The 12,558-nt window shown below is 36.5% G+C and overlaps 2 protein-coding genes and 1 long non-coding RNA gene across 7 annotated transcripts in view; 1 reads left to right on the forward strand and 2 right to left on the reverse strand.

Moving 5' to 3' along the window:
* Positions 1 to 2,784, reverse strand: part of mib1 (MIB E3 ubiquitin protein ligase 1) — a 71,119-nt gene extending 68,335 nt beyond the window's left edge. For all 5 annotated transcript variants that reach the window (XM_038301528.1, XM_038301527.1, XM_038301526.1 and 2 more), the window contains exon 1: positions 1,905 to 2,784. In XM_038301528.1, the coding sequence (XP_038157456.1) occupies positions 1,905 to 2,133 (229 nt within the window). In that variant the 5' untranslated portion in view covers positions 2,134 to 2,784. The remainder of the gene's footprint in view (positions 1 to 1,904) is intronic.
* A 334-nt stretch (positions 2,785 to 3,118) lies between these two features.
* LOC119794162 lies at positions 3,119 to 5,843 on the forward strand. Its single transcript, XM_038301573.1, has 5 exons — positions 3,119 to 3,293; positions 4,105 to 4,210; positions 4,352 to 4,435; positions 4,831 to 5,049; positions 5,318 to 5,843. Exons 1-5 carry the CDS (start codon positions 3,245 to 3,247, stop codon positions 5,520 to 5,522), a joined length of 663 nt encoding a protein of 220 aa, XP_038157501.1. The 5' UTR covers positions 3,119 to 3,244; the 3' UTR covers positions 5,523 to 5,843.
* LOC119794163 lies at positions 5,149 to 7,586 on the reverse strand. Its single transcript, XR_005282192.1, has 3 exons — positions 7,419 to 7,586; positions 6,566 to 6,671; positions 5,149 to 6,159 (listed from the first exon to the last, which is right to left on the reverse strand). It is a non-coding gene; the product is annotated as an uncharacterized LOC119794163 (long non-coding RNA).
* Positions 7,587 to 12,558: the final 4,972 nt, after the last annotated feature.

Raw genomic sequence — 12,558 nt, forward strand, 5'->3', positions numbered from 1 at the left:
CAGGCTAAACGAACAAAAACTGCTAACTGCTAGTAACTGGAAGAGGAACAGAATGATACCAAGGTATAAATATTTTGCATCTAGATTTTTTTTTTGGCTAGCTAAAAATTTTAAAATTTGTTTCAAAATAAGGCTCTTGTTTTCATGAATAACTTGCTAAACAATGCAACTGCACTTGGATATAAAAGGTAAAGGATTTTTGTTATTTTTATTTCTTTACAGTATTTTTTTTGTTTATCCTTCTACAGCAAATTGTGTTCCATTAAGTGTTCATATTAAAAAAATGGCAGAATGAAGATCCACAGGTTGGACCTTAAAGAAAACCGGGGATCTATTTAAGCCATATCTCAAATTTCTACTAGTTCTAGCTATTTTAATTTTGACACCGAGTCCTTTGAGGCAAATCTTATTATTAAGACCACAACATCTACAGATGGGATGAATCAACAAACTTGTTGTCCATTAAGATGTGCCAATAAATTTGCCAGGGATCAAAATGGATCTTCTGAAATCCATATTCAGCAGCTAAAATACAGATTGTCAAAAGAAATCAACAAAATAATATGAAATTAAAATCCCTACGATTTTCAGTCTACAAAGGTATCAACTAACCCGAGAGCTTTATTCTTTATTTGTTTAAATCAAACCCAAATTTAAGGACATATGCTTTGAGGCACAAATGGAGTTATAAGTGTCTTTGTTTGATGCTGAATTTAAAACTACTTTTTCAAGGAATAACCACTGGCACCTGTTATACTCTTCATTGAACAGTACTATTAGTAGTATTAGTAATAGCAGCACCATATTTTTTTCTCCAAAGCTGTTTACACTCGACCACTGCTGCACTTTAAGGAAAGGAAATGTTCATTTACTGCTAAGCTGCTGCTCGTTCACTGACTGAAAGCGGTACAAAACTAAATTTTATTTTGTACACACTGTGTATACAAAATGACAATAAAAGTTATCTATTCTTTAACAAACTGAAACGTTTAAAATATGAATTAGCATATCAGACCTTGAAGTAAGGCAAGAAAATTTTACATTTTACTATTATTTTTCTGCATTTTTTCTTGTGAGGTACCTTTGTAGTGACATTTGCTTTCCTGTAGATATGTTTAAGGCAGACTCTTCCCAACAACCTTAATAACTTGTAACATTCATTATGATTTTGCGCAGTTTTATCTCAGTCAATTAAATAACATGCTGCTGTCATTTTGCAGATCTCTGATGTTATTTCTATCTTCAAATTTCCATTACTGTAAAAATGTCCATAGCTGTATATTGGTTATTTATTCTACAATTGCAAAGTTTTATATTGATAACACACTTTACAGTACAGTATTTTACTGTTTAGCTTTAAATCTTAAATATTATGTTATTTTTATACACTTTTCCAAGGCCTACAGTTGTGTGACCATTGTATCTATAATCTTTTTACTGCTGTAAACGCCAGAATTTCCCCATTGTGGGACAATAAAGGGATTGTCTATTTCCATTTCTTGTAAGCACAACTTTGGGGAGATTCATCAATGACCTTTAAAAACTTAAGTTAGTTAGGAATTTGATGCAATAACAGGGGTAATGTTTTATATACTTTATTATCGTTTGGGCTAAAAGTATCTACCAATGCTGCTGTAATAAGCCTTATCAATTCATCTTTAGTCACCAGTTCTAAGAGATCAGCCTGCCAAAAAGCAATCACGCCTTAATTCGTGACTCTAAAGCAAGTTTCTTCAGCAACAGAGCTAGGCATGTACAGTTAAAAGTATATGCCATATCTATGTTTATAAGTTACCCCGATAATCTTTCCCTCTTGTCACAAAAAAAAACAGAAACACATCTGTTGCACTGGATCTCTCTCAAAGTAAAACAAAAAAAAAAGTTCTGCACATCGCTAAAGTTACCTGTTGGAGCACTGTCTAATATTCTAATGTCATAAGCTCCAGAGCAACGGTAGTTGGCAGCAGTCCCATTATCCCAAACAACGACCACTTCTTCTGGACTTTCGAAACTCCTGACAGTGCCGACATGCCCCTCTCCTCCGTCCTGTTTACCCCACTTCCAATCGGGTCCACGAACCACTCTGGCTCCGACTCCTTCCATCATCGCCCGGTTATTCCTCCCGGTGGTCATTTACGATCAAGAGCTCGCAAACAAATAACGTGTAGGGTTAGCGAGCTAGCAGACTTATGCTAGCAAGCTGTTGAGAGGGCTGGGTAGGCAGTTTCCAGAGCTCTGAAAGCGAGTCCAGACAGGAAAGAAGCTGGGGGAGAGAAAAAAAATCCACAATAGCTAGTCCGCTGGCTCCAGTCCGCTGGCTAACCCAAGGAGGGTGCTGGCTCGTTTTGGAAAACTACAAGCTAACGTTGTATGTGAATCAATACTTGGGTGATGCCGCCGAGAGGGGAAATATTAGCTATAAAAACATACGATTCCGTAAAATATTTCCAATTTGCATAAATCGAACTTTTTTAGTTTTCAACTCTCCCACAGTTCAAACACATTACAGCCACCTCTTCAACTTAGCAAGCTAACGAGCAAAATGCTATGGATAACAATGCTAACAGTAAAAAAAAAAAATTCCCCCTGGTTCCCCGTCAGTGAGAGCAAATGTTCTTTTTCCGGCGGCCGCTCGTCTTTGTCGCTGTGTAGAAAAGTGCACAAAAATATCCAACGGGTTCCCTTTGTTTTCTCCAGACTGCACCATGGGCTCAACTCAGAGTATACGCGTCGCCATTATACTCAATCATCGCTCGAGCCTCAGACGAGCAACAACTAGCTACGGAAATACACGATGAGGCACGAAGAGGAGAGCCGAGCGCGAGAGAGTCTGTTTGATGTGGAAACAGAGAATGACGTTAAATGGCCAAAAAAAGTCGTCAGTTTGCGGTCAGAACTGAGCATACATAATAATATATTATGAAATATGTATCTTATGTACGGTGGCCGACAGGTGCAAATGCGCAGCAAAAGAGAAAACATGCAAACAAAAAAAAAGACACGCTCACAAATTAAATGCGGCAAACAAAAAGCAAATAAAATGCAGCAAACAAAAAAGAAGACACCCCCGAATGAAATGCAGCAAACAAAAAGAGAGACGCAAACAAAAAAGAAGACACCCCCGAATGAAATGCAGCAAACAAAAAAGAAAACACCCCCGAATGAAATGCAGCAAACAAAAAGTGTTGAAAACGGAAGTGCTCCAGACCACTAGGGGGAGTCAAAGAAAATAGTATTCATTTCTATGGGACCAGATGCAAGATTCAGAGAAAGATATTTGAAAGAAAGTAAAGGTACGTATTACTATATTTCTTTTTAGATACGCCGTCTTTTATAATATTACAGAATAACAGAATAATTTATGGGTAGCGTGATAGACTTTGTGTCAGTCATACCGTTGATAGATAGATAGATAGATAGATAGATAGATAGATAGATAGATAGATAGATAGATAGATAGATAGATAGATAGATAGATAGATAGATAGATAGATAGATAGATAGATAGATAGATAGATAGATAGATAGATAGATAGAGAATTCGATTTACGCTTTTAACTTTCGTATTTTTATCTTTTTTTGATTGCTCTTATTTTTTCACAGTGACTCTGTGAAGTATTATCCTCTATAATGAGGTATTTTTCGGGGAGGTTCTGTGCTTTTTTGTGCTGTTTTTATCATGCTGCTCCCACCGGGACACGCTGCCTTTGTTTACTCCAGAGAACAGCTGATCGCTCTAATGCCGGCCAGCGTTTTAGCCAGACAGCTGAAATACCACCCGAACTCTGGAGGAAAACACGCCGTGGTTGCAGAGGAGGAAAACAACATTATCACTTTACTTGGATTTATCACTTTAATTGGACTTTTCACTTTATTTGGATTTAGTTTTTACATATGCATAGATATACGTACAGATATATATGCAGAAGAGCTATATGTGTATATATATTTTATCTCTTTTTATTCTTATTTTTTTAAATCTTTATTATATTGTATAGTTGGATGTGTGTATATATCATGTAAAACTGTAACTGGAGCGTGTAACAAAAGTAATTTCCCTCTGGGATTATTAAAGTATTTCTGATTCTGATTTACCTTTTTTAGGTGGCCATGTTTTGCTGTTTCTGTGGACAAAATCTAGGAACAATTCAAGTTTTCTGTTTTTCATGTGGGAAGAATGTGCAGATCTTGGCACAAGCTCAAGACACTGGTAAGCAGTGATGGCATAGTTACTTGTAAAAATTAACTTTAATCGATTACTTATTACTACTTGAAAAAGTAGATTAGTGATTACTTTTTTTGGAAATTCACTAAGTTACATTATTTATTTTTCTCCACCACTTGTGAAAAGCTTGAGCGTTGCCAGCCATATGTATGGCTCCTCAACAGCCAACCAACGCATCGAAAGCTGGGGGTCATATTTCAGAAAACAAAGGTGAGTTTGTCAACAGTTTATTGTAATTTTTGTATAAATACCAAGTAGTAGACCTTGAAAAGGTGAATAAATTTAGTAGTCTTCTTGGATAAGCAAACATTTCAAATTTTTAATGCAACATTTTACTCGATTACCTCTACTTTGTCAGAAGAAATGAAGTACTTGCATATCTCTTAATGACCATTATGTTTTTGTGCTATATACAACTTAATTTTATAGTTTAACATTTGATATGGATGAATCAGAAGCTCAACATTTAAAGTATAACAGTTGATGTCTGCTTACTTTATATTTAACTTTGTAGGTCAACATATATTTAACTATTTTCATGACATAGAAACTAGTCCTATTACTTTCTGCTGATATAATTATCTTATAATTTTGGTTTATTGTTGATCTCAGTTCTGGATGGATCTCATGAACGATTTGAAGGAAAGACATCTCTTCAATGGAAGTCATGAGCACACATGCCTTGTGCGGTTTGTCTTCATGGATATGCTACAGAGAGATCTTGATGAATGCAAGAACAGGTGGCATAAACATACCATAAGACCTGTTAAACAATCTTGCTGTCCATCTGGTAAACCAGATGTGATGTATCATCTACCTCACAGGTAATTTTTGTTGTTTTTGTCTTCAACATCTGGTTAATTTAAAACCTCTTTGGGAACTCTAAAAAATAATTTGCCAAAACAAAAATAATGAACAATGTGTTAACAGTATGTCACTTTTTATTCTAACAATTTCAGATGACAATTTCTAAAATGTAAATTTAAATACAATTAATCATTTAGACAGGTTATAACAATAGTCAGAGCAGTAACAGTTTAGTGAAGAAATGTAAATATAACTAAATGTTTCCTGTATTTCTTCTATTCCTAGGTTTGGTGGAACAGACTGTGGTTTCCTAGTTTCCCAGGAGCCATTCGGACAGTTTGTGACAGAGACTAACAACATTCAATGTGGAGATGAACACCTTCAGGCACATTTTGAGAACCTCCAGAGACAGTGTGGCCTAGCACATCCACAGAGTTGGGAATCATGTGTCGAAAACTATATTAAACTGAAAAACATGGTGGACTTATAAACAAACAAGAATCCAAATTTGAAGGTCGCACACAAACAGTAAACAGTGTCATAACTGAACAGGTTTGACAAGTTAAATAGATAGCATTTTGTTTTGTTTTGCATTTGACCTTAATAAAGCCCAAACCCAGGGGAGTTTTGAATCCCAAAGTCCATGTCTTCTTTAAACTGATGATACGTCTTGGACATTGGTATTTTGATAGTGTTGGAGCAGGTGCTACTGACAGGAAAACGAGAAGTGGCCTGAAAGATCAGTTTTGGTGGTGGCAGAATTGAAGATGGAGGTAGTGTGTTCAAGCCGGTGGCAAACATCAGGACGTCCTGGAGAAAGAAACCCGTTTTTTGTTCTAGAAAAGAAGCAATGAGTTTATGTATCAGATATTACAATAACACCAGAATATAGCAATAAATCTTAAAGTCCTCCTTCTGCGTCAAGGAGAAGGTCTCTCCAGAATCCTAGCACTCTTGTTTCCTCATGTCGTCTGCTGCTACCCTTTTCACTGAGCTGAACCTCAAATATTTCCTCCAATATTTTGGATGTCAGCTGTTCCACTCTTGCACGCATAAATGGCCTGAAGATGGAAGCATGCTGCTCCAAAGCATTCTGGAAGTTCAGTGTTGAAAGGCCATCCTTGAATCTATAAAAAGTTTGAAACAGAAATCACCTTAATTATTATCAAAAGAGCTGATATTTTTCAGTAACACAAAGAACATTAATATGTCTAATCTATTTTTATTATTTTTATTTAGCATAGGTAATATTGCTGATGCACTGTGTGTGTGTGTGTGGGTGCTGTTGTAACCATTAATCTCCCGTTCAGTTCAACCTTATAAGCGGAGATACATACTTGATATTACTATAATTAAATAACTTGTAATTAATTATTTGCAACGTTCAAGCTTTTCACAAGTGGTGGAGAAAAAAAATAAATAATGTAACTTAGTGAATTTCCAAAAAAAGTAATCACTAATCTACTTTTTCAAGTAGTAATAAGTAATCGATTAAAGTTAATTTTTACAAGTAACTATGCCATCACTGCTTACCAGTGTCTTGAGCTTGTGCCAAGATCTGCACATTCTTCCCACATGAAAAACAGAAAACTTGAATTGTTCCTAGATTTTGTCCACAGAAACAGCAAAACATGGCCACCTAAAAAAGGTAAATCAGAATCAGAAATACTTTAATAATCCCAGAGGGAAATTACTTTTGTTACACGCTCCAGTTACAGTTTTACATGATATATACACACATCCAACTATACAATATAATAAAGATTTAAAAAAATAAGAATAAAAAGAGATAAAATATATATACACATATAGCTCTTCTGCATATATATCTGTACGTATATCTATGCATATGTAAAAACTAAATCCAAATAAAGTGAAAAGTCCAATTAAAGTGATAAATCCAAGTAAAGTGATAATGTTGTTTTCCTCCTCTGCAACCACGGCGTGTTTTCCTCCAGAGTTCGGGTGGTATTTCAGCTGTCTGGCTAAAACGCTGGCCGGCATTAGAGCGATCAGCTGTTCTCTGGAGTAAACAAAGGCAGCGTGTCCCGGTGGGAGCAGCATGATAAAAACAGCACAAAAAAGCACAGAACCTCCCCGAAAAATACCTCATTATAGAGGATAATACTTCACAGAGTCACTGTGAAAAAATAAGAGCAATCAAAAAAAGATAAAAATACGAAAGTTAAAAGCGTAAATCGAATTCTCTATCTATCTATCTATCTATCTATCTATCTATCTATCTATCTATCTATCTATCTATCTATCTATCTATCTATCAACGGTATGACTGACACAAAGTCTATCACGCTACCCATAAATTATTCTGTTATTCTGTAATATTATAAAAGACGGCGTATCTAAAAAGAAATATAGTAATACGTACCTTTACTTTCTTTCAAATATCTTTCTCTGAATCTTGCATCTGGTCCCATAGAAATGAATACTATTTTCTTTGACTCCCCCTAGTGGTCTGGAGCACTTCCGTTTTCAACACTTTTTGTTTGCTGCATTTCATTCGGGGGTGTTTTCTTTTTTGTTTGCTGCATTTCATTCGGGGGTGTCTTCTTTTTTGTTTGCGTCTCTCTTTTTGTTTGCTGCATTTCATTCGGGGGTGTCTTCTTTTTTGTTTGCTGCATTTTATTTGCTTTTTGTTTGCCGCATTTAATTTGTGAGCGTGTCTTTTTTTTGTTTGCATGTTTTCTCTTTTGCTTCGCATTTGCACCTGTCGGCCACCGTACTTATGGGCAAAAACATTCAACAAAGAAAAAAAATGTTAGCTGTTAATGAACAGAGGCGTAGCCAGAACATTTTTATAAGGGGGACCAATGTACACTGAGGGGTGGCCAAAAGTGGGTAGGCACCAGAATCTGAGGGCAATGGGGTAACTATCGGTAAGCAGAGACTGCAGTTGCTTAGGGGCCACCGACCTCTTAGGGGCCCGTCACTGACACCTGGTTGGCCCGCTACGCAATTATGGACTAGGATGTCTCTTTGCAAATGTAATGGTGCGAAAACTTCCTCTTATATCCACTTGACACTAGGTTGACTGACTGGACCTTATTTATATTCCAACAAACGGCAGATGTCAGCATGATGGTGAGCCGTTTAAACACGACTCCAATAGCAAAGCAGACAGTGGTACTTTTAATTACTATGTTAATAACTGTGTAAACTGCATTAGACGGTTGGTTAAAAAAATTAATACAGTCATATAATGTGTTTCAGACCGCAATAAGGATCTTAAAAGAACAATGTATTTGAGTATTTTATTTTGTACTCACTACAACTTGGAATTATGGGTAATCCAGAGCGTAGTTGTACAGATCGGGTGTTGTACTTTGTATGGGGCCCTCCCAGATAATGTTGCTTACGGGCCTATTGTTGTGTCGTTATGCCATTGCCTCAGGGTCAATCTACACTGTTCCAACAGGAACAAGCGTCCATATTTCTAAATAGAGACAAATCATAGTTTCCTACAGCCTTTGCTAACAAATAGATGCATATATTTAAACATCACTCTAGCTAAAAGGTATATTGGATAAAATTCTTTCGGGAGCAAACATCTTTTCCATCGTCATTACTTACCTACTTTTATCAATATCATTCTACATTAAATTGATATTAACAAGTATAAATATCTACATAAATTGATAATTTAATAGGCTTTTATTAAAATAGTTATTTACAGTATCTATGATTTCACTGAAGACTCTTAGATGACTTGCAGAGACACATTATTTGCTCTTTACGGCATATAACACAAAATCTAGTTGTGAAAGAGCAGGAATTGTGTACTAATCATCTCTAATGTTGGTATATTGATGTGCATAATTAACCACAGTGTTTTTGTTGTCAAGTCATTGTAAATATATAGAAAAGTAAAATGTTTTGAATATTCTACTTGAGAGAAAAAAAATGCTAGGGGTGGCAATGGCCACCTCTGGCCCCCCATCAAGCTCCGCCCACGGTAATGAAACCCCGAGATTTACTATTTCTAAACAAGGAATTGGAGACCCTATCTATTGTTTAAACCTCTATGTCACTCACACCTTACTTTGTTAAAATTTCCCAAATACAGGTAAAAAAAACTACAACACTATTTTAAAATGATAGACTCTTTTTACAGAAAGCTAATAAAATCTGCTCTTATTGATCAACTCAGAGCATTTTTAATTTACAGGTACTTGAAAACACTTATAATACAAGGTTGTTTAAAAAAATTTATGGATTATCAAGATTTTAATTTCAAAACTGGATTTAAAGTATAGAATTTGGTGTACTAATTTCTGTGATAAACAGTCTGGAAACATTTTTACATCATTGTCTTGCTTACAGCAGTCCCTCACATCGAGCATGCATATAGTGACAGTGGAGAGGAAAAGTCCCTTTTAACAGGAAGAAACCTCCAACAGAACCAGGCTCTGTGTGAGCATACTTCAAACAATATATCATATTGAGAGAACAAAGTCACACTCAGGGGCTTAAAAATTGAGCTTTTAGGCTCCTTCTCTGCCTCATGATCTAAGAAAGAAAAATCCCACCATGGCGAAAGAAGTATTAAAATGTAACCTAAATGTGTAAGTCTGGCTTTTAAACTTCAATGGTTTTCAAAATAAAATATCGAGCACATCTACACATGAACAATGACATAGGTATGGCACTAAGTAGTCCATCCACTACACATACGCTTGAGAACAGTTTGATCATCAACAGTTTGTTGAAAAGTTGTTGTTATTCAGTGGGGATATACACTGTTGAAAAGATGATATACGTACAATATTCTGATGGAATAAACATCTATATATTTTTTTTTTTTTATTGGAGGAAGGTTGTTGATTTTTAGTAACAAATAAGTGTGCCTACCTTTCATATGCATAATAAATATCTTCTTTGTGCTGGCATTATAAGATTTTTGGTTGTAAACTATACTATTGTTTATATGCTTCTCCACCAAATAGAGGGGCTCACTAAATATACATATAAAGAGTTTATATTTCTGTTTCATTTATCATGAATGTAGCTGATTCAGAATTTGCACTGACAGTAAGATTTGCAGATACTACCAAGTCCTCATTGAAAAGAGCTGCCAGATTAGTTTAATAATTAAGAAAAATAAACCTATCACACATAGTGTTTACTTTTCAACAGCTAACGTAAATAAACACCTTTTCTAATAAAATTTAAGATTAAGTGGCAGTCACTCCAGTTTACAATCCAAATGAAGATGTAAACAGTTGTAGTGGTCCAGTGGTTGTTGGTTGGAAAAGGATTTACTCCAAAACATGTCTTTGCTTTGGTCTCCATATCTTAGGGCAGCTTAGATTTAAAAATGAGAGAGAGAGAGATGATCATTTTGAAAATAGCTCAAATGTCATGTATTATATAAAGTATTCAGGATCTGTGAGTGTGTAAGAATAATCACATTTGTATACACAAAGTCTCCTCAATAATACTGCAATACCTAATAAATCTGTTAACACTGTAATCTGTAAATACTTTAATACCTTAAAAAATATGTTTTGCATAGTAACCTTATAAATAAAAACGTTTCTGCACTAGACAACACAGTTTCTGTTGGGTTGCAGTGTTGCCTCAAGGCCATTTGGATTACAATATATTCTCTGTTAATTAAATTACTGAAAATGACTATGCGGTGAAGCTGGAACATTTGGGTCCCTTGTGAGTCTGTAAACACAGGGGCATTACTACGCTTCGGTTATGACATCAGGTTTACCGCTGCCCTACAAGTATATTTCATTTGTTTTAATCACTTTCTGAAAACGTTTTTGTATGTATTTTTTCTGTAAAATTATAATGAATGATTTTGTACCTAGTTACTCTATGAATTAACAGGAATGAGATTACAAGTAAGTATTTGTACTCTTAATTCATCATCCTGTCATCCAGTCTTTGGGTAAGAGGTGGGGTGTGATCTGAAATCATGATGCAATGACATAAAGTAAATAAGGTGAAAATTATGTGTTTTATTGTCTTGAAACTGTTTTTGTAAATCACCATTTTGATTCTAAATTGTGAATCAGATCACAGTGTTATTTATCCGTAATTACATATTTCAATGTCAATGTACTAATTTTGAATTTTTAATCTTTAAATCCTAACATAAACAGGGAGGTCAAAATTAACATTACAGCTTCTTGCTTTTGTCTGTGAACACAAAACACAATCTTCTAAGTATTATCCATTCATCCATCCATCCATCCATCCATCCTTCCATCCATCCATCCATCCATCCATCCATCCATCCATCCATCCTTCCATCCATCCATCCATCCATCCATCCATCCTTCCATCCATCCATCCATCCATCCATCCATCCATCCATCCATCCATCCATCCATCCATCCATCCATCCATCCATCCATCCATCCATCCATCCATCCATCTATTCAATCTCCTTTCTCCTGCCACCTCCACTGGCTCCTTAGATGTGCACTGGTTGTAGTCTGAGCCCCCTCCAAATGACTGAGGTTCCCTCTCATTCTCTGGAGAGTTCCCTCACACCTTATAGAAAAGACACATTTTGGCTGCTTGGATCCAGAATCTCCTTCCTTCAAAAAGCTCATGACCAAAAATGAGGGTAGGGGAGTAGATCGACCAGTAAAAAAAGAGCTCCCTTTTGACTCAGTTCTCTCTTTACTATAACAGACTGGTACATTACCTGTTTTACTGCAGATGCACCAATACTTTGTTCTATGACCATGATGAAAACCACATTGCTCCTACTGAATCCGAGGTTTGACCATCCAATGGACCTTCCTCTCCAGAACCCTGTAATAGATTTTACCAGAGGTATCGAGAGTGTGATACCTCTGTAGTTACAACACACTCTTGTGTAGGGTGGAACAATACCCCAGTCTGCCCATCCAGGGTAACAACATTAACAAACACAGCCCCACAACATCCACAGCCTTGAGGTACTCAGAGCCAATCTCATCCACTCCCAGGGCTTTGCCTGAGAGGAGTATTTTAATCACCTTTAATGACCACAGCACCAGATCTGGGAGAACCTGACCCAAAGCCCCCTGGCTCACCTTCCTCAGTGGAAATTGTGCTGGTGGGATTCAGGAGGCCTTCAAAGTATTCTGCCCACCAACCAATGAAGTCTGGAGTTGAGATTAGGAGCATACCATCCCAACAGTGTTGATGCTACACTGCTTCCCCTTTCTGAGATGACTGATGGTGGACCAGAACCGCCTCAAAATCATACGGATGTCATTCGCCATGGCCTCTTTGACTTTGTCCCATGTCAGAGTTTTTGCCTCAGCGACCAACCGAGCCACGTGTAGCTTGGACTGCCAGTAACCATTGGCTGCTACCAGAGTCAAGAAAGGTCAAGAAAGCCTGATAATACTATTTTTTCAGCTTAACAACACCCCTCACCACTGGTGTCAACCAGTGCATTTGAGGGGTACCACAGCAACATGTATCAACAACCTTGCGACTACAGCTCAGACTAGACTTCTCGTCAATGGAGGCCAGGAGCATGACCCACTTGGACTCAA

The sequence above is a fragment of the Cyprinodon tularosa genome, unplaced genomic scaffold (genome assembly GCF_016077235.1).
Source record: "Cyprinodon tularosa strain WSP-4 unplaced genomic scaffold, ASM1607723v1 ctg47, whole genome shotgun sequence".
Lineage (NCBI taxonomy): Eukaryota > Metazoa > Chordata > Actinopteri > Cyprinodontiformes > Cyprinodontidae > Cyprinodon > Cyprinodon tularosa.